The sequence below is a fragment of the Fusarium graminearum genome, chromosome 3 (genome assembly GCF_000240135.3).
Source record: "Fusarium graminearum PH-1 chromosome 3, whole genome shotgun sequence".
NCBI classification, from domain to species: Eukaryota; Fungi; Ascomycota; class Sordariomycetes; order Hypocreales; family Nectriaceae; genus Fusarium; species Fusarium graminearum.
In genome coordinates, this window is record NC_026476.1 from 4077556 (window position 1) to 4097841 (window position 20286).

Below are 20286 nucleotides of genomic sequence, written 5' to 3' on the forward strand. Positions count from 1 at the left end.
GCGCATAGCAACGACCAATCACGAATAAGTATTCCACGGCTTCACCCAAATTCATATAAAGCAATGAGTTTTCTACTTCAAGTGTTTCCTTTTCTCAAGAATATGAAAAAGTGTGAATTACTATGCTTGCACTCAACATGCTAAAATTTCATCTAAAAATTAGTGCTGAATCACCTGTTTAATAACACATTTATGACAACTTTAGGGTTATCTACAGCTATGCCACCATAGGAAACCAGACCCAATCATCTCAAGCGCCCATCTCATAGCCCTGTATGTTCATTAGGAGAAAAGAATATCTAAATTACCTATGTCCAAGAGACCATCCGTAATACTGGCCTCGTCTCGTGTTACTTCGTCACTCATTGCTCACGTAGTTGGTTCGTCCCCAAGCCAACTAGCTCAAACATTATGGGGATTATAGCCACTGCAAACCAAGCAATACCTAGCAAGAGATCAGTTGTTATCACTTTTCACAGAGGAAACAAGGAAAACTTACCAGTGTAGACGACAAGCTTGGTCACAACCTCGACGTCATATCGTACACGGGGCTTGATCAACTGCGAGAACATCTCCCTTTCACCCAACCTGTCTTCTGGGCTCGTAACAAAAATACCGACCCGGTCGTCCTCGACGGAAGGTGTCATCACGACCTCGCCGGTTCCCATCATTTGCTCATACTCGACGATACGATTAGGCTGCGAGCCAGAAGTCTGGGCACCCTTTCCAGAGTGATCCTCGTGTGTGTTCTGCAGCTCAACGTTGCTCGACTTGCTATTCAGGCTATGGTTGCTGCTGACACTTTCACGTCGCTTGCGCTCCCTATAAGCCAAGGTCTCATAGGCATCCGCAGCACTCTGAGGTCCGATTGACACAGAGCGACCTCGGGTTGTGGGGTTTCGGATACTCTCGACCATACGTGGGAAGTCGGAAGGCGAAGGGAAAAGAGTATCGATACGAGAGCCTGCCGGGACCGTCTTGTATTTGCTGGCAGGAGTGAAGAATCGCCGAGGCATGTTCATGCCAACTTGCTCAATGATTCGGAACAAATGAGGCAAAAGTCCAAGTAGCAAGGGTTTCATGGTTTCGCGCCAGAGAAAGACAACCAAAACGCCAAATACGATTCTTGCAACATTGGCGATTAAGCCCAAGTGTGTAATATCCACAGCTCCTCCGCCATGCGCATGAGTCTCCCAAGGGTCAATTGAAATCTTGCCGTATGTCCAAGTGCCAAACTCGAGACCAATGAGGACGCCAGCGAAGGCAACACTATCGTCATAACACGGACAATCGTCGGCCGGTTCGGGATGGATGCGCACAAGAACCAGGATAATTAAAGCGGCCACGAAAGGTGCAATCCAGGAACTCGAGTGCATATATTCGTCGAGAGGAGGTCCGTAGTAGAATTCAAGGAGAGAGATGGCAGCACCCATGATTGATCCAATAATGACATCCAAAAAGCCGTGCATTCCACAATAGAGACGCCCGAATATAATCGAGGCAGCGTAAAAGTACGAGAGGCATTCCAATGCAAATTTTGTGGTCGGGGGAAGCGTGTTCTCGGGACTGCGCAATATCAGGAGCGCATAGACGGCGACAGAGACGGCATTGGCGCTATGGGTTGAAGGGAAACCATATTCGAGGGCGGCAGAACCGGACATTGTAATTCGGTGTAAAGGAGGTGACAGCGGGCGTGGAAGAGAGTAAAAGTCTTTGATGAAGCCGGTCCAAAATACTCCAAGGGCAAGAATGTGAACGAGTCTACACGTGGAATCATGTCAGCGCTGCTATCACCATGCAGTACAATGCCAGGACTCAGCCTGCACTGCAACCGCAACAAACCACCATGCGGCACAGCTTAACGAATGCGCACACTTATGATCTGACTTACCCTTTTCCAAAGGCGGCATATCCGCACCAGAAGCAAATGGGCAAACCGATCATAAAGAAGGTATGCGTTCCAAGGTTGGCAGTAATAGCAAAGTAACTATCAAGAGCTGGAGTTCGCATCTTCTCCTGCATCCAGGCAAGGTAGGGAGTTTCCCATCGGATCAGGGGCAGCAACTGCTGGCGCAGGTCGTATCGCCATTTCGGCAGAGCGCGCTTGTCTGTAAGACGAGGGGAATCAGCAAGGCTCGAGGCGCAAGAGAGGTTGCGGAGAGTATGTACAGTGATCAAGACTTCTCAGACCAGCATCGGGGGCATCGTCGCCTTTGGCATGTCCGTTTGACGTAGGCAGGACCGTTGCGGTTGTGGTAGTGACAGCGTTTGCGTTTACGGTTGCAGTAAGCGATGGCGGGGCATCGCGTCGAGGGTCGCTCATGATTCTGCGACGGTGGAAGAAGACGAAGAGAGGAGGGGTCAATTGCGACAAGGACGAAATCGAGGACGAGGACGAAACATTGAAGACAAGAATGCTACCAAAGACGAAAGAGTTGAAGGAAGAGCACGAGGGCAGCCTGAGATTTGAATGGACAGGCAAACAAACACCCTGGCTGAGGAGGGAGTTGTAACAGGTAAGGTTAATTGATGCAATGTAGAGGTAGGTAGTAGTTAGTGAGTACTAAGGCAGTGAGAGTTTGAAGTGGAGATTACTCCAACGATGTGCCGATATATGTATGAGGTAGTTTACGACCTAGAGATATCGATGCAACATAATTACAGAGTTAGTAGACTTGCGAAGATTCAAGGATCAAGCAAAAGACACGGGGACAACCATAAATTATGGGTCAGCATCGATGTGTTACTGTATCCAATAATGGTCACATTACATACTACTACTACCTATACACAGTTGGTAGATTGGATGGATGACTGTGTCTTCATTGCCTGAATATCCCATCCCAGTTTGGATAAACAGCTTCATTCATGAACTACTGTTTACTCTTCAATGCCTGGCACATACAAATTACAAAGATACTGTCTAGAAAATGCAAACAACCGCACGAAATCAAGATCTGAACTACGGATCGTTCTCCGCCATCAACCCCTGCTGGCCTCATCAAAGCCAAAGACCTCTAATCAACTACATATCGTTTCCTGGCTCCAGGATATAAGCATATTGATATACGGGCCTGTCGCTTCATCAATTCCATTGAAGACAAGCCAAATCAATGGGATTATCGTCGTTCACTACCCAACCAAGAAAGGTCAACGGCTTGTCTAATAAGGGTTTTACGTATTGCTCAAGTCGTCCCTCGCGATATCGTGACAACCAGATACCGTGGTAGAACGTCTTCATACCTCCAAGGTAGTTACGATGCAAAAGTGGAGGGATGTGTGCTCGATTAAGTTGCTCAAGGTAGTACCTAACTATGACATGTGTCCAGCCAGGGACCGATCGCTTGGCCAGGATGCCAAAACTGTGACGTCGGTTTACTACTAAGTAATGAACACAATTGAACGACATCAAATAGAAAGATAATGAAAGGTCTTTTAAATTCGATGTAAACAAGTATAACGTAGATTCAGTGTAGTAGTGATGTTCATGTTGACATCCTGTCAGTAAGTAGCCAATTCTTAACGACTAGGCGTATCCTCGTCTAACAAGCTCAACCTCGAAATTTCACCACAACATCACCAACTCACTCCTTCAACAATGTCCTTCAGCCTCCGCGGTAAACACTGCGTCATTACCGGAGCCACTGGCGCAATCGGTTCCCGTATAGCGATTGCATTTGCCCAACGTGGCTCCGTCGTCACCCTCCTCAGCCGATCTGCACCAGATGCCCGGCTCAGCCTCGAACACCAACTCGCTCCGTATAAGCCGGAGCAGGACCGCAAAGACATGGGCGATGAGTTCCCAGAGGCGCACCGTTTTATGCGCCTAGACGCTACCAAAACTTCCACGTTCAAGGGCTTCTTTGGTTCCTCTGTTGGTCCTGTTGATGTCCTCGTTAACTGTGCTGGCGTTAGCCAGACTTCATTCATCAAGAGGACTTCTGACGAGGATATTCAAAATATTCTGAACACAAACCTTCAGTCTGCAATCCTTGCTTCCAAATACGCCAAGATGAATCCGCATGGTGTGTCATATGAGATCCTTCCTTCCAACTGCGTATTCTTACTCTGAACTTCACAGGATGCATCATCAATGTCTCGAGTCTTATGGCTAACAAAAATGGAGCTGGTGCTTCAGTGTATGCCGCATCAAAGGCTGGCCTGGTCGGTACGCTTGTCATCTCCTTGATTTTATGCTACATGAGAGCCCAAACTATTATACATATCAAAAAACAATCCGCTCACTCCATATCCTCGCAGCTTTCACCCGTGCCCTAGCTACCGAGTATAGTCCTCGCTCTATTCGCGTCAACGCCTTGCTACCTGGTTGGATAGCTAGTCCAATGTGGGATCGTGAGTTTATCCTTCCTTTCGCCTTGCCAAAAACACGTTTTAGGCGCCTGTCGCCCATGTGGGAGGAGAGCAATGTTAATGTACAACCCCCTGTTCTAGATCTAAAGCCAGATATTCAACAACAATACCTCAAGGACTGTCCCCTGCGCCGTGTAGGACAGCCTGAAGAAGTGGCGGACGCTGCTGTCTTCCTGGCGACGAATCGTTTTGCAAACAACTGCGTTCTGAACCTCGATGGTGGTTTAAGCGCTGTGTAGTAAAACCTCGAGCCCGCTCATATGCGTACCGTCCTTCACGGTGACAGTTTATCAGTCATCAATAACGATTGCACCTCCATTGGCGTGACCTTCGTTTTGGTCCTCGTCAACGTCCACGATCTCGGCCCCTGGCGGCGTAATCTTGACCTTTTTCAGAGGCTGGCCACCATCTTCGGTATGCAGTCTCTTGACCCCCTTATGCTCAGCATCAACGGCTTCTCCGTTTGTTTCGCCGTTAGAATTCGATTCAGCAGGCTGAGGTTTCTTTGGCCGACGTGGGATTTCTGGCTTGTCTGAGAACTTGGCCTCGACTGGCTTCTTGTCTCCATCCAATGTACTACAACATGTGAGCTTAATCTTAGTCTGTAAGAGCCGATATAATAACGAACCCTTCTTGGATATTAATGACAACATTGACAAACGTATCTTCGTCATCTTGATCGATGATGGTCAGGAACGAGTCTTTCTTGATACCTAGCATGCTGGTCAGCTTTATACGTATTGTCATGCCTATTTTCAAAAGTCTTACCAAGGTCACTCAGTTTCTTTGGTAGGTTCTCATCATCTCCGTCCTCAAAGCATTCGAATAGAGTGCCCACATCGTTGTTCACGACAAATTCTTTACCCTCGTATCCTAGCTTTGATTTGACAATCTCGTCGACGAAGTCCTTGAGGGTCGCACGAGATAGATCTGTAACAACACTGGTGAAGTAAACACTGCATACTGGACAGTCGGGATTTGGCTCCCGAGACCTGTCCGGAGCTAGGAGTCGAGCAGCCGCGAATGGTGTCAAAAAGACCTCCTTAGACTGTGCATATTCTCCCTTCAGAACCTTGTAGGACTGGAGAACACAGAGTCCAGCCACAATCGCATTTGTTGTAGCAATAGCAGGGATGATGTTGCCGGCCATCTGCTTTGTATCGAATCGTGACTTTTTATCAATACAAAAGATATGTGAGCGAATGTTTGCACTCGCCGTCACAAAATCAAGTGTATCAATATCATCCTTGTCAAAGCTGAGTGTAGGCTCAGAGTCTTCAGATGCCTTGTTCTTCTTGAGCTCAAGAATCTTCTTACTTAATCGGTCAAGACTGTCGTTGAAGACCACGAGACTCTCTTCCAGTGACCACACTCGCTGGTCGTCTTCGAGAAGCATTTTTTTGTTGGCCATGGCGTCGCTGGCTTGTGCGAGAACAGTCTCGTACTTAAGGGGCTCGGGGGCTCGTCGCGATGTCCACATGTCCTCAACAGAACGTAGTCGTTCGATATCAGCATTGAATACCTTGTCGAAGAGCATCTGTTGGAACTCGGATGTGCCAGTAGCATCTCTGATTTGTTTGAGAGCTGCAGATTCCTTCTTCAATTCCTCAATCTCCTTGGCTTTTGTCTATAAGCATGTGCTACTCATCGGCGGTGCAGCTAACTTACCATTGTCAGCGTCGGTCGAGTGATCAAAGGCCGCCTGGTCTTCGCTTGTGCCAAATATTTCACTACGAGTTTTCGTTAGTAGCATTTCAAGCGTCCTAATATAATTACGTACTTGAGTAGGTAGCTTTTACCCCAGACAATGCAATGGATAGGTTGGCTGGGTGTGCTACGAATTGTGCACACAGGGAAAGACTTGGGTGCTTCTTTAGGAGTACAGTCGTAGCATGCGGTCACACCCTTCTTGATGACCTGCACCTGGCCGTTGAATCCCGTGGTGCCACTTTCGATCAGTGGTACATCAGATGCCAAACACATCTTGTTCACGTGTCTGCGAGCTTCGAGATTGTCCAGGGCATTAAAGGCAATGCGAAACTGCTGAAACCATGCTACAGTGAATTGGTCATCCTTGATGTTGGCGTGGTGCGCGACAATTTTCACATTCGGGTTGAATCGTTGTGCCGCCTCCTTGGCTACCTGTGCATCTGTGAGTATTACACCAACCTCCAAGTATCGCGAGAAGAATGACGCACTAGTGCCTTGGACTTTTTGATGTGTTCGTGTCGGAAGAGGAATTGTCGGTTCAAGTTGGAAAGATCGATGGTATCGAGATCGACGATGTGGATTTCGCCATAACCAGTGAGAACAAGGTTCTTGAGCAGCTCGCAACCAATTCCGCCGGCACCAACCATGAGCACGCGAGCCTGCGCATTCCTGATCAGTTCTGAAGACAAATAAATACGATATCGCACAGCCGTATGCTGTGCACCTCATTCTCCCATGCGTCGCTTCCGAGCATCGTATCGCGTTGGAATCCGATATGGAATTAGGGCGCAGAGGCAGAAAGTTGGCTCCGTGAATGGCAAACATACCTGTTTGATTGAGGTGTTGAGTGATGCGCCGAGGGACTGCTGGTTGTGTCTATCGCGCGTGATTGTTGGCGGGCGTCTTTGGGGCGCGTTCTCAGAGGAAACAGTCTGTTTCTGTGCTTGTTGTTGTGTTTGCGGTTGCTGCGCAGGTACTGGAGCTGCAGCTGAAGATGCCGTCGCAAGTTGTGTCTGGGCCGGAGCCTGGTCGGCGCTCGTCGTATCCATCGTTATCGCTGTCGCTCAGTGTACGCGAAAAATAAGAATAAAAAGAAAGCAGAAGCCCGGTGCGAGGGCTGCGCATGCGCTTGGGGCTGATGCGCTCTATTTACGTTCGTGGAGTCGCAAAGGGTCGCGGATAGTTGAAGGTGGGAGGTTGGATTAGATGCTGGATGTTAGTGGTGAGAGAGCTTGGATAGAGCACCCAGCAGCAGTGCAAGGTTCTGTGGCGACCAATCAAATACAGTCATCATAGTGAATCGAGCTTCTAAAGCCGGGGATCTCGAGAAAATTCCAGGCTTCTAATTGGGCTACGTCAAAAGTGGATACCTTTGTGAATGTTGCAGGCTTCATGACTTCGATGGTAGGACGACGCAGTTGCACCGGAATAGGCTGTTGAGAGTGATAGTGACATGCAGCTGCAGGCAAACAAAGTAATGGGCATAATAGCAAAAAAAAAGTTCGCTCTTGTTAGCTATTCAGTTACTAGCAAGCCAATTGGTTACATCCAGAAACATCCGCATACAAATTATCATCCAATCGACTTGTTTTCTGTTTCAGCCATGGCAATCGGACAATAAGAGCTGGGTGCTGTGGCCCCGGGGACCCTTCGGGTAGGGAAAAAAAAATTAAAGGGACCTGTCTGATACTCAAAGTCTAGACCGAATGATTCAGACAAAGAAGCCTTGAGCCATACTCACTTTTCAACGTTTATTTTCCCACGCTTCTGTCTTTCATTTGACTTTCTCTCTTTCGTCGCTCTCCTAGACGTGACAGCAAATTTTTATAACCATGTCTGATGACGAAGTTGACACTGAGCTTCTTGAACTCCTGCGCCAGCACCTTCAGGGGAAGGTTGAAATACAAGATGAGCCGGAAACCGGCGTTCTCCAAAGCGCTGAACATGTCTACGATAGCTGTATCGATGTAGCTGTCGATATGAGAGCCTCAAAAAAGGCAGCCGAGAACATATACAATCAAATGCAGCAAAAAAGTTATTCAACTGCCACCTGGTCGGAGCACGAACTTCACCCCAAGGCAAAGGACGAAAGTACGGTCAACTTCATCTTCACCATGGACTTGCTAAACTTTTCTTTCTGGTCCGAATTACCTGACGATGAGAGATTTGCCATTGAGTACCGCGGAAAGAAGTGGACTGGTTATTGGAGTTTAGTAGCGGCTCTTCAAAGGGCTCTTGATGAGAGTAAGTACTAGCCCTTGCTCATGGTGACTCACCAGCGGTAAGACTGACATTGTTATCTTCACCAAAGACATTCCCATCACGGACCCATTCTATTGGCAAAACGAACAGGAGTGTACCCTTGAGTCCCTTAGACATGTCTTTAGATCATGTACTGAAGAGGATATTCCACTACTTGAGGAACGCTTAGACTGCCTTCGAGAAGCAGGACAGGTCCTCTGTAAAGTAAGCTCACGACAACTAAATCGGTATTTTGTAAGACTTACTAACAGTTTCCAGTACTATGATGGTGCTGTTACAGAGCTGGTTTATGCAGCTGATGGTTCTGCGGCTCGCCTGGTAAACTTGCTAGCTCAAGACTTCAACTGCTTTCGCGATGAGCATCGTTACGAGGACGGCAAGATGATTCGCTTAATGAAAAGAGCTCAGATCCTCGTTGCTGATCTATGGGCATGCTTCAACGGCGAATCGTATGGCGAATTTCGTGACATCGACAAGATCACCATGTTTGCCGATTACCGTATCCCTCAGATCCTCATGACCATGGGAGCCTTGTACTGCTCTCCTAGTATCGCAGCGGCTATCAATGATAAGAAGATGATAGAGAGCGGGTGCGCATGGGAACTGCAAATACGAGGTAAGTTGACCCTTCCATCTTTTCGAGACTAACTGCTGAACCAAAATAGCATGCAGTATCTGGTGTGTCGAATTGATTCGACGCGAAATCCTACGCCAGCACCCTGGCGCTCATGTCAACGCCATCCTTATAGACTTTTTCCTCTATGACAGCATGAAGGAACTGGAAGCAGCAGGGAAAGAGCCTATTCCACACCATCGAACAAGGAGTATTTGGTATTAGACAAGGGCCGCAAGGTCTGTTATCTAGATTTCCAATGTGTTTTACAAAGCTTGTTGGTGTTTGGGTCATAGATATCTCGTTTAACAAGCTTCAGTTGGGCTTATAGAACAACAAAGACAATAGATGAAGCCACATCGGCATGAAAACAACATTCCCCCAAACGCCCTGCTACTTTCAACGCATATCAGTGAAAAGATGATGAGACAGATCAAGTTTCCACGGCAATGGAGTTGAGGATCTCGTCCATATGTGCCGTTTCAATCTGGTCGTTGCCCTTGCTCTCTTCATTCATGAGAACAGCGAGAACCTCAATGGGAGGGTTAAGGCCCAGACGGTCCGCCCGCTTCCAGCGCTTCATGCGAGGCATGCCGATACAGGGCTATGTGTGTTAGTTTGGGGGTAGCTACGAGGGTTGAGCTGACTTACACCGTATTGTGAGCTCACGTCGAAATATCGAAGAACTCTCTCATTTTGGGATACGTCTTGCTGGTGTAGGCGAGGAGTAGACCATTGCTTCTCAATGGACTTCCAGTACTTTTTGATTTGCGCATCCGTGACCTTTTCTGCTTGCAGCTCCAACTCAGACTTGACAGGCTCCGGGGCTGCCTCAAGCTCCGCAACCGCGGGCTCGTCGTCGACAATGTCCTCTGTCTCTTTCTTCTTTGCAAGCTGACTGGGATCAATCTTGGTAACAGAAGGTGAAATGATAGACTTCTTAGTGTTCTTCGGCACAGGCTTTGTCACTTTATTTGAGAAGCTGAGAGTTGACTGTCCCTTGGCGGGCAGGCCCCTGCTGCGAGCGCTGGCAGCGGATCGTCGAGTGGTGGGCATGGTGGATTCAGTTTCCGAAGCGAGATGGTATTTCAAGGTACTAAGGTGGATGGCGCTGGATGGTGTGTAAGTGAAGAATAAATGAACGCAGCCGGGTAACAGTTAATTTAGTTGGTAAAGACTAATCAGCAGAAATCATAACTTGTGTGAATAGGTAAATAGATATTTTATGCAGTTGATGGTGGTTAGTTCAGATTGTATGGACTTGATGATTTATCAACAGCCGTTAGTCTACAGAGTCAGCGACAGCGCTCTAGGCAACGTTGAATGGGAAAGTATGACGGAGTGCAAGCCTTAAGATTGGCGGGGCAACGCCATATGCAGCACGAGATCACGTGCGCTGCATCATCTCTTTGCCAGCCAACGCCAACCTCCTCCATAGTGACTCTTGGTGTATATTCTAGGAATAGTAGTTCAGTTATGAAGTAGACAAGATTGTTGGACATCAATTATGTAGCTTGGATATTTCTTTGTTTGATTAAGTGACTATCGAACTCCAAGTTCAGGAGTCAGGTAGCCTGATAATCCCAGCGCAGATAAATAATTCACAGGCCTGATTGAATGTCTTGCTGTCACAGTCAATTCTTCCGTCTATTGGTTTTATGTTGAAGCTCATCGCTCATGAAACGCAGTATTATGTAACTTCGTCATCAACCTCCAGTGGCCTCGCGGTAGAAGGAGAGGCTTCTGTTTGCACCAGCCGTGCAAAACATTTCACTTCTGACAGTCTTCGGCAGCCATTTCACAGACCAGAGAGCCTTGTCCGTCTCGCTGTGTGTTGCGACGCATGTAGTGCGTTCAATCGACCAGACCTTGACCTTTCCATCCATAGATCCACTCAAAAGATATTCCCCAGTGTCGCTCCAGTCAAGGGATGTGATCCATGAAGAGTGACCGGTCAGATTTGCAATATGCTCTCCATGCTTCATGTCGTAAATAGCAATGATGCCAGCATCTCCTGCTGCCGCAAGTCGGGTGTTGCCTGGAGAAAAGGCAACTGATCGCACAGGCTTCGCGAGACCTTGAGGGTTGTGTCAGCAAGAAGACAATAAAATGAGTTCAAGTAACTCACCAGAGAGCGAATACAAGACTCGTCCTGTGTCGTTGTTGAAGATGTAAACAGATCCGTTCTGATGTCCGCTGGCAGTGAATTTGCCATCTCGGCTCAAGTCCACAGACATGCCAAAGCTGCCTGACCCAGCGCTTCCAGTCTCGTACTCTCGGATCTTGGGCTTCTTCTCATCAACGATATCCCATACATTGATTCGTCCGTCATTGGTTGTGGTAGCAAGGTAGGAACCGTCTTCGCTCAGCGCCAATGCCCAGGCCTCGCCAGGCTTCGTCGAAGCCCCTGCAATCTCACCACTAAGGCTCCATTCACCAGTGTCATTGTTGACCTTCCAGGTCTTCACTTCGCCTCCAAAGCCGGCACTAGCTGCAACATTGCCGTTCCGTGAAGCGCACACGTGGTGACATCCGAGCTTGTGAGCATCTGAAATGGATTGCTTGAGCGGGAATGAAGGATCAGTGGTGTCATGAATGTGTAGTGTGGAAGAGCCGCTGCCTGATATCACAGCTTTGGGTGTCGTCGCAATAGAGAAGATGTCGGTGATGTGGGCTATGCGCTCTCAGTAAGTTGGTGCTTCAAGACAAGGTGCTGCGTCTCATCACCCCGCGGCGGGGAGGTCATGCTCACCATTATCCACGGTATGCGTGGTCAAGTATTGTTTCGACTGTTAAAATTAGTTCCTGTCTCTGGCATTTTGACTCGACTTCATCAGTGCTTACCATAACTTCCACCTCGGTTCAAAGACCGTGTTTTCTTCACTTTTTAGGATGACGTTGTGTATGAATGAAAGTACTTGACTGGGGTGAGTCGAAGACCAAAGGCTTGGTGGGGCATCGAAGGGTCATCTACACAGAGGTCGAGAATCGTGGGAAAGCAGCAACGCATAGCGTTTTGCTCAATGCTAAGAACAAATTGACATTGGGAGAATGTTAGAAGGAGGACACATTACAGGCAGTATTACATTTAAAGAAGGCTTGGGGCAGGGCATTATATCGTATCACGCTGTCCTTCCAGGCGAAGCCAACACCTTTAACATTGAACAACGTTAATCAGAAATGCTTGGTATAAACTTTTTTATTGCTCATAATCCTACAAGGCTCAAACGAGCCAAAACGCCCGTGGTATGCATGATCCCATGGTGACTATACAAACTCTTGTTACAGTAAATCATCAATTCCATTGCCTCTCTTTTATTCTGGCCTGTTATTGGGGTAGTCCTGTCGCCACATTTGCTTCATTTCTACACTCAGTTAGGGCTTATTATCCATCGCAATATCATAAGCATTCCAACAACATACCTTCAAGACAATGTTGGCATAACCGGTGTGTACGCTTGGGCTGGCCACATCCAGGACAGTTGCACAGGCCGTTTTGGTCCTTGAGCGCCTTGCCCGCCATTTGTCTGTGTCGCTTCCTTGAGTGAGAGACCTTGTTTTTGGGCACAGCTCGTAGCACGGATTCCCAGATATCATCAATGGTGGGGAGGTTTAACGAGACACCGGGGATCGCAATCGACAATGTCGGGAAGAGCTTCTGGGTGAATTGTCGGAAAGAGATCGCCGAGATCAAGGGCGTAGATGAGAGTCGGGGGAGGAGTGCGGCGGCCATCTTGACGAAGAGATAGGTGTGGGTTACGTTGGGATGTTGGCGATATATCGAATTTAGTGGTGGAGGCGAAGTCAAAATGAAAGACAATCGCAGACCGAGAAATTGAATCGAGTCAAAGCGAATTGATCGATTCTCGGTTTTGGGTTCGTAAGCGGCCGTTGTCTGGCAAGACAAGTTGATCGGTCCGTCGGTTGTTGAACTCGAATTAGAGTCGCGATGATCAAAATGCGCAAGGCTTCAATTCAGATTCAGACCGTCAAAAGTCTGATGGCCTGGTCCTTTCCCCAAAGTGCCGGCGGGCCAATCACCAGCTATCTCGCGCACTGACCCGTTTCAACCAATGAAGAGCTCCAAACGTGCTTTCCCCCTTTCTTTCGGACCCTGGACTACTCCCTGCTCCCTGACACCTCCCTTCCAGTACGGAAATTGTTTGCTAAGGTGGCAGGAGCAGCAGCCCAGTGCCCGAAAAGTTCCCCCTAGCATCTCGTCGTGTTCAAGCCTCTCCTAAACCTCCAACTTCCACAGCTTCGCTACATCTTCAGGCGTCACTTTGACTTTGTGTGCTCGACTTGTTCTTTGTTGCTTCGAGTCCAGTCCTTCTTTCTTTCTTGGAATATCTTTTGACATTCCCAAGCTTCAACTTCAGCTCTTATCTACCTGCTTAATTTAACAAGTGTCGCCGATTTATTCAAGATGGCCGCCGCTCCTCCCAACACCATTTACCCCGAGAGCCATGTCGGTTTCGACAGCATCACTTCTCAGATTGAGAAGAAGCTCTTGAAGCGTGGTTTCCAGTTCAACGTCATCTGCGTTGGTAAGTACCGACACAACTCCCATCTCAATTGCGCCCCTGGTACATCTGCTGTGGTGTGATGATGATTTGGCTGTCTGTATATATCTACAATCATGTCCGTGTGCTAATTTGCCTTGCGCATTGTAGGTCAGACCGGTATGGGCAAGTCAACGCTCATCAACACTATCTTCGCTTCTCACCTGATCGACTCCAAGGGTCGCTTCCAACCCGACGAGCCCATCCGCCAGACCACCGAGATCCAGGCCGTTTCTCACAACATTGAGGAGAACGGTGTCCGACTTCGACTCAACATTGTCGATACCCCCGGCTACGGTGATCTTGTCAACAACGACCGCTGTTGGGACCCCATCGTCAAGTACATCAAGGATCAGCACTCCGCGTACTTGCGCAAGGAGCTCACTGCACAGCGAGAGCGCTACATCCAGGATACCCGTATCCACTGCTGTCTCTTCTTCATTCAGCCATCAGGCCACTCTCTCAAGCCCATCGATATTGTCGTCCTGAAGAAGCTTTCCGACGTTGTCAACGTGGTGCCTGTCATCGCCAAGGCCGACACCCTGACTGTTGAGGAGCGTCAGGAGTTCAAGGAGCGCATCAAGGAGGAGTTTGCCTTCCACAATCTCAAAATGTATCCCTACGACAACGATGAGTTTGATGACGAGGAGCGTGCTTTGAACGGCCAGATCAAGGTAGGCATATGATATATGACTTGAAACTGATGACACGAATGCTAACGTATAGCAGAACCTCGTCCCCTTCGCTGTTGTCGGATCCGAGAAGTCGATCATCGTCAACGGTAAGCAGGTTCGCGGCCGCCAGAACCGATGGGGTGTCATCAACGTCGAGGACGAGACTCACTGTGAATTCGTCTACCTACGAGACTTCCTCCTCCGAACCCACCTCCAGGACCTCATCGAGACCACCTCTCAGATCCACTACGAGACCTTCCGTGCCAAGCAACTGCTTGCTCTCAAGGAAAGCAGTGCTCACGGTGGTGCTAGCAGCCGACCCATCAGCCCTGCCGCCGACCGCGAGCTCAGCCGAAACTCGCAACGAATGACGATGAACGGCTACTAAGCTGAATTTGTGTTTGAAGTTGTGCTGGCAATGGAGCGACGGCGTCTCGGGGCAGCTCGATAGCCCGCATTTGTTACGACAATCCACATATTTCACGGCCTGATGTAGAGCAACCCAAAAGTAATTGCTTTTTCGGAGGTTCCTTGGTAGGCTTGACCACAGCGAACCCCCGAAGGCCTTACATCGTTTCGATGACATCGGCATGCGAGCAAGGACGAGAGCAACATTCCTGGGGTGTAGGCCAGACGAGACGCGGGAACTGGTCCATTGAGGTCCAGATACCCGGTTTCCTGGTTACGTGCCTCGGGAACTGCCTGCTAGTCAGTCCGTATCGAAGCTGTACACGACTTTCTTCTTTTTCTTTCAGTGTTACCCTGGAGAACTATTTGGCCTTTCTTTATGCTTTAATAAGACCGATTACCCCATACTCTAATCTGGAGTTAGTTTCGTTGCCTACATAGTGTATCAATTTGATTGGAGTTTCTGACGTACTTGATTTGTTGCACATGCGGTTGGAGGAAGTGTTTTCCTTATCGCTGTCATCGTGATGTTGGTTAAGAATGCATGTTGAGATATACTAACAGGCGGGCAGTATGGCTCTAGTTGCACATGGGCATCCCCAATGGGTCATGTCTATTGTGAAACAATGATGAAGGTCTTTTCGGGAAGTCGTACATCGCTAGCTGCCATAGGACTGTTTGAGTTAGGGATTGAATATTTTGGTATAGGGTAGTTCAGATGCAACATTTGTTGACTTGGCCGATTCTGAATGTGTGATTGAAGAGTGTTCAGATTATATGACCCATAGGTTTATTGCAAAGTTGATTATGGTTTCCTGTAAATGATATGACTTGAAAACCTATACTTTATGGAATAGTTGAGGCCAATAGAAAAAGATTCTCTCTGTTGTGGTGGCGGGTAATGTAGTTGAAAGCGCTCTTTCGAATTAACACATCTAAAAGAAGGGTTTAAAGCTATCAGACCCTCTAGTGGGTAGCAGAAAAGTTGGCCTCCTAAGTCTTAGGGTATAAAAATAAGTAGTCTAAGAAGCTTAATCTGAATGGCATAAGCTGCTCTAATAATTTTGTCTCTTATGCTTCCAGCGGTCAATTTTTCTGATACCCTGAGGACCCTCTCCTCTATCTAGTTTCTTTTTAGAATCTAGCTTATATTATGCTAAGACATTAATTGGTAAGATTTGATTTAGGATCGAATGATTCTTGGCGGCATTCCGAGTGATACCTTGGCTTGAGACATCTCGTGTTGGGGCCAATTCGGAGAGTCAGACTCGAATCATAGCTAACCTGGAACTGAAATATCTGGAATGACGATTGCCCTTTGCTTTGCTTCAGATTTGTTACTATTAATCGTGGAGCTGAACAGTTAGTCAGACAAAGGTAAAGATTCAGCTCTCAAGTATTGGCCATCGAGATTCCATGGACTAAAACATCACCCTTGATAGTCCTGACGTACCTCGCTCCAATTCCATAACATTCCTAACCCTAGGTATCGTGAGAAGGCCTGGACCGGCCTCAAGATTTTACCTTAGTTTTCTAAGTTTTAGCTTGGACGCTCAGATATCTATATGATCAAACTATGAATATCTTCAAGATTAACACATACATGCCCTCCTAGCCTCGCATTGCGCCCTGTACTTAAATGGTTGCAATTCCTCACCTAAGTTGTGATTTGACGAAGCCCAAGCTCTATCAATCTCGCAACATGGTCAAATTCGGATTTGTCTCTTTTGTACTGGGAAGTATAGCCCTTCCAGCAGTTGCCTTTGATAACTTGGAAGAAATGCCCGAGTCTTGGTGTTTGACCTACCTATCGACCTACCTTGTTACTATATCGGCCGCTGCAAGCTCACCTACAAAGGGCCAATTTCCCAGCATTGAGTCTTCTGCAAGCTCAGATGCTTCTATTGTTTTCAATCCCTCGTCATTAAACTTCCCAGAAGAAACTTCTTTCGCAATAAGTATGACAACAATAGCGATTGAATCAGCCCCTCCCTCCTCGACTACGAATCCCAGTACTGAAAGCGAACCCATTGTCCTCCGAATTGTTCGTAAGGCGCCCGATAATAATCGCATGCAAAGAAGAGATGTAGGAGGGTTTATTGGTACTCCATCCGAGATTTGTGACAATGCAGAAGAGTTCCGCTTGGTTGGTGCATAACTCGTAGCTGGCAACGCCCCCATATACTTCAATGGAGAAGACTACAAAGTATTCGGTGCCGCGAATGGAGAGGTTCCTAGTGGCGCCATTACTAGAACCTTTTTCCGTGATGGTGGTATTCTTCGATTCCAAAACTCTCGGATCGTTCCCAATGGCGAGGCCGGCTTTTGCCAGACCCCGTCAGATGGCCAGGTTTACATAACTTTTTCTTCTCAACCCGCTGGGTGTATTCCAATCAATCCTGTTGTTATTGGAGGTACACGAATCCTTACCTTAGTAGCTAACTTTACTATTTACGCAAGGCTAACCCGTCTGATAGTCCAGGATTGTCAAGACGGAGTTGAAACTTCAAGCGTGATCGCTACTAATAGTGAGGCCGAACAGATCCCATCTGTTTCATCTTCTGGACCGATCATCTCAGCCTCCTCATCCTCCGAAAGCGCTACTCCAGAGATCACAACGCGCCCTGAAGCGGCTGTGACAACACAGCCAAATGGAGTTGTAACTACACACAACCCCATTATAGTGTCTAACCCATCAAGCACCTTCCAGTGGTCAAACATCTCGGCTTCTTTCGAGCCACCGCCGAGGACTTCAAAGTCCTCCCTCATTCATTTCAGTCCTTCCATTTTCACATCTGGTTCAAGTACCTCGATAGAAGCAGATTCTACCACTGAGGTTATTGAACCACAGTTGTCCACCACTGAAGGGCTGACCTCTACTGATGCTCTGCCAACTTCTGAGATTGGGACATCAACTGAGGAAACCAGCACCGCAGATCTTGAACCCACAACTGAAACCGCAAGCATCGAGACTACTGTATATACTACTACTACTACTACTACTGAGTTAACAACATTTCCTACTACCCAAGAAACAACAACAGCAGAACTAACTACAACCCAGGAAACAACAAAAGACACTACAACTGCAGAGACGATAGACACTAATACTGAGGAACTGACAGAAAACCCCACCAGCACCATTCTCACTTCTGCTCTTGACTCAACAACAGAGACCACTACCGAAGCAGCTATGACAACCACTACGGAATCTTCCGCGCAAATCGTGTGCCCTTCCAACCCTCAACAGTGCATCTCTACCTTCCAGATTCAGTGTGATACTGTCATCGGAGGCATTCCTCTATCTTCTGGCTCCAGCACTTTAGAGGAGTGTGCTCAAGCCTGTTTTACAGATCCATCTTGTGTCATCTTTACTCATTCCGGAAGCCAATGTTTCTCAACTTCTGACTCCTCAGATAATTCAGGATCATTTGCACTTCAAGACTGGGTTAGTGGTATCAGGGGAAGTTGTTACGTAACCTTGGGAATTTTCTATACTTGGATGGTTTTAGTTGAAGTATGAATTGGAATGTTTTCACATTGAATGACTTAGGATACTAAATGATCCAATAACGAAGTGTACATACTGGAGGGGAAGTTTTTAGATGGTTGAGATATCTGAGTATGAGATTGACAAATGAGACGATGTTAGTCTGGTCATGGCTGTAAAGATTATTGGCTGAACGATGGCTGATTTGTATTTGTACTTGATTTCCATTTTACAGTATGGAATCGATCTGGAGATTTACTGAAAAACGAAAACATAGTGATGTATCCGGAAATAACACCAGATTTTGAACTTATCGCTAACCAGAGCCATGAAGCAACAGCGTTTCTACATCGAAGCAGACTACTATGTACAGCAAGAAAAAGCTCGATCATTGCGACCCCTGCCAACATATCCCAACATCCAAGTTTCAGAGGAGTACGCTATGAAGCACTTAGTTTTAGTCATGGGGCAGTTCCCGCATCGTGGGGAGCAATAGCCCGTGCTCATTTAGGAGAGCGTAAAGTATCCAATATCGAAAACAATCATGCACATAGTAGGTAGAGAAGAGGAGGGATTCAAGAGAGCACTACAATCGGGAACAGACCATTAGTTGAGACGGGTTATCCTGCATTTGCATGACTGTGTACCTGGTCAGATGCTGCTACAATTGTCTTTCGATACTGGACACCCTTTTGCAAAAATGGTCGCATTTGTTGCATATGTCAACCCTCAAGAGACGATCCTTGTTATACTATTGGCTGCTGGAGCCCATTCACAAAGCGAAATAGAGTGCATACCAGCGGGCAATGATTGCGACTACCTATCCGTATAAGTGTTGACTTTGATTTAATTGTCTCGGCTGCAAACAACGGGGTGTCTATGAACCAAGCCTCGGTATACCTTGGCTACAAGACCAAGTCACTATGTAAAGAGTAAAGATCGCTTGCCCCCTTCACCGATGCTTGACACAATAGCATTCTGGTGTTGATGCCAAGAAATGCGTGCTTTACAGAAACTGTCAGTAATTTCAAACTTCTGGAAACTCGAGATTGCGGTGGATAAGCGTTGCAAGGGTCTCTGTACGAAACGTGGTGGGACCTTGTCATGGACCTCTTTAACCGGGCAGTCACTTGTCATTCATCAACAATGAATGGTCAACCTAGCCTGGATCTGAACATGGCGTTTAAGTGGCTTGGACGAATAAACATTCGCCAATTGAGTTTATCGCTTTCTTGGAATATCCAGGTTTGGGGTTTCTGATACAGCGCCTTTCTTTTCTCAGCCACTTCCTCACAAGTGTTAAACGTTTTCTGTCCACTCATTCCCGTAGATCCGTTTTGGAGACCCCATTCTCATCGTCTAAATGACCGATTCTAAGCTGCAAACGGTAAAGCGAATTTCTTACTGCCAAGTGCCTTCTCTGACCCTGGCAACCGACTGGACTAGGTTCACGACCCATGGCAACCAGGGTACTGTAATAAGTGTAACTCTGTATGTACATTTTGCCAGTTTGGGAAAGAGGAACGGCTGAAGAGAGATGGAGAGGGAAAAACAGATTGCAAGTATTGAAGAATATACTATGTCTGTCTACTAAGCTACGCTGTATATGTTGATATGGATTATTTCAAAATCTACCAGATACACACGTACCTCGTATAAGACATATTCCCACACCTCTTGGCTCAAAGCTTGGCTTCTGCCGGAACTTGGTTTTATATATGCTAAAACCGAAATGCCATGGCCGGATGCTCGATAGTGGTGTAATAGACTGAAAGCGGTCCAGAGCCAGGCCTGGGTCTGGGCTCACCTCATCTATCGTCCCTATCTCGTAGATGGTTGTCTTGTGTTGATGAAGTCCCCTTTCTATCCTGGCTTGGCCTCTCGGTATTCTTTCTTAATTGAGCCGCCCTGCTAATACGGCCTGCCATCGCGTTGCACCTGCCCGTCTCTGTTTGGTTTGCTGTTTGCTGGTGGCACTCGACGGACCTTCCTTCACGTCCACTGCGCGGCGTAATTTGATCGATCCATCACTGCAAGGCGCTGCCGGGCAGTTATTCATTCACCTTCCCGCTTCTATTCCCACTTTCACTTCCACTCCCACTCCTACTCTTCCTCCTCCACATTTGCTCCTTCTCCTTCTCCCAACTCCATTCATTCTTTCTTCGCTAGATAATTCATTCGTCATTGACCAAACTG

At 47.4% G+C, this 20286-nt stretch overlaps 8 protein-coding genes across 8 annotated transcripts; 4 read left to right on the top strand and 4 right to left on the bottom strand.

The window, feature by feature from the left end:
• Nucleotides 1–63: 63 nt before the first annotated feature.
• FGSG_06028 (uncharacterized protein) lies at nt 64–2518 on the bottom strand. Its single transcript, XM_011326345.1, has 4 exons — nt 2170–2518; nt 1892–2108; nt 500–1761; nt 64–445 (listed from the first exon to the last, which is right to left on the bottom strand). The coding sequence occupies exons 1-4, from the start codon at nt 2321–2323 to the stop codon at nt 363–365; spliced, it is 1716 nt and encodes a 571-aa protein (XP_011324647.1). The 5' UTR covers nt 2324–2518; the 3' UTR covers nt 64–362.
• Nucleotides 2519–3598: 1080 nt separating this feature from the next.
• Nucleotides 3599–4581, top strand: FGSG_06029 (uncharacterized protein; the record flags this gene model as incomplete). Its single annotated transcript, XM_011326346.1, has 4 exons — nt 3599–4025; nt 4082–4168; nt 4261–4433; nt 4510–4581. 4 exons carry the CDS (start codon nt 3599–3601, stop codon nt 4579–4581), a joined length of 759 nt encoding a protein of 252 aa, XP_011324648.1.
• Nucleotides 4582–4661: 80 nt separating this feature from the next.
• On the bottom strand, nt 4662–6728 carry FGSG_06030 (uncharacterized protein; the record flags this gene model as incomplete). Its single annotated transcript, XM_011326347.1, has 6 exons — nt 4662–4947; nt 5000–5084; nt 5140–5991; nt 6040–6101; nt 6152–6513; nt 6570–6728. 6 exons carry the CDS (start codon nt 6726–6728, stop codon nt 4662–4664), a joined length of 1806 nt encoding a protein of 601 aa, XP_011324649.1.
• Nucleotides 6729–7913: 1185 nt separating this feature from the next.
• FGSG_06031 (uncharacterized protein) lies at nt 7914–9181 on the top strand (the record flags this gene model as incomplete). Its single annotated transcript, XM_011326348.1, has 4 exons — nt 7914–8325; nt 8513–8547; nt 8602–8959; nt 9009–9181. 4 exons carry the CDS (start codon nt 7914–7916, stop codon nt 9179–9181), a joined length of 978 nt encoding a protein of 325 aa, XP_011324650.1.
• A 12-nt stretch (nt 9182–9193) lies between these two features.
• FGSG_06032 (uncharacterized protein) lies at nt 9194–10230 on the bottom strand. The gene is made up of 2 exons (XM_011326349.1): nt 9608–10230; nt 9194–9560 (listed from the first exon to the last, which is right to left on the bottom strand). Exons 1-2 carry the CDS (start codon nt 10010–10012, stop codon nt 9390–9392), a joined length of 576 nt encoding a protein of 191 aa, XP_011324651.1. The 5' UTR covers nt 10013–10230; the 3' UTR covers nt 9194–9389.
• A 432-nt stretch (nt 10231–10662) lies between these two features.
• On the bottom strand, nt 10663–12689 carry FGSG_12856 (uncharacterized protein; the record flags this gene model as incomplete). The annotated part of the gene is made up of 3 exons (XM_011326350.1): nt 10663–11033; nt 11085–11630; nt 12380–12689. The coding sequence occupies 3 exons, from the start codon at nt 12687–12689 to the stop codon at nt 10663–10665; spliced, it is 1227 nt and encodes a 408-aa protein (XP_011324652.1).
• Nucleotides 12690–13207: 518 nt separating this feature from the next.
• Nucleotides 13208–15070, top strand: FGSG_06035 (cell division control protein 10). Its single transcript, XM_011326351.1, has 3 exons — nt 13208–13503; nt 13630–14192; nt 14248–15070. Exons 1-3 carry the CDS (start codon nt 13383–13385, stop codon nt 14578–14580), a joined length of 1017 nt encoding a protein of 338 aa, XP_011324653.1. The 5' UTR covers nt 13208–13382; the 3' UTR covers nt 14581–15070.
• Nucleotides 15071–16302: 1232 nt separating this feature from the next.
• Nucleotides 16303–18352, top strand: FGSG_06036 (uncharacterized protein; the record flags this gene model as incomplete). Its single annotated transcript, XM_011326352.1, has 4 exons — nt 16303–16648; nt 16766–17014; nt 17078–18048; nt 18326–18352. 4 exons carry the CDS (start codon nt 16303–16305, stop codon nt 18350–18352), a joined length of 1593 nt encoding a protein of 530 aa, XP_011324654.1.
• Between the last annotated feature and the right edge of the window lie 1934 nt (nt 18353–20286).

Excerpts from the sequence above, each read along its gene's own strand:
- FGSG_06032 (XM_011326349.1), bottom strand. The coding sequence starts at position 10,012 with ATGCCCACCACTCGACGATCCGCTGCCAGCGCTCGCAGCAGGGGCCTG. Across the intron at positions 9,561-9,607 it reads ACGTGAGCTCACAATACGGT|CCCTGTATCGGCATGCCTCG; the intron begins GTAAGTCAGCTC and ends TAACACACATAG.
- FGSG_06028 (XM_011326345.1), bottom strand. The coding sequence starts at position 2,323 with ATGAGCGACCCTCGACGCGATGCCCCGCCATCGCTTACTGCAACCGTA. Across the intron at positions 2,109-2,169 it reads TCTGAGAAGTCTTGATCACT|ACAAGCGCGCTCTGCCGAAA; the intron begins GTACATACTCTC and ends CTCGTCTTACAG. Across the intron at positions 446-499 it reads CAAGCTTGTCGTCTACACTG|GTATTGCTTGGTTTGCAGTG; the intron begins GTAAGTTTTCCT and ends ATCTCTTGCTAG.
- FGSG_06035 (XM_011326351.1), top strand. The coding sequence starts at position 13,383 with ATGGCCGCCGCTCCTCCCAACACCATTTACCCCGAGAGCCATGTCGGT. Across the intron at positions 13,504-13,629 it reads GTTCAACGTCATCTGCGTTG|GTCAGACCGGTATGGGCAAG; the intron begins GTAAGTACCGAC and ends TGCGCATTGTAG. Across the intron at positions 14,193-14,247 it reads CTTTGAACGGCCAGATCAAG|AACCTCGTCCCCTTCGCTGT; the intron begins GTAGGCATATGA and ends AACGTATAGCAG.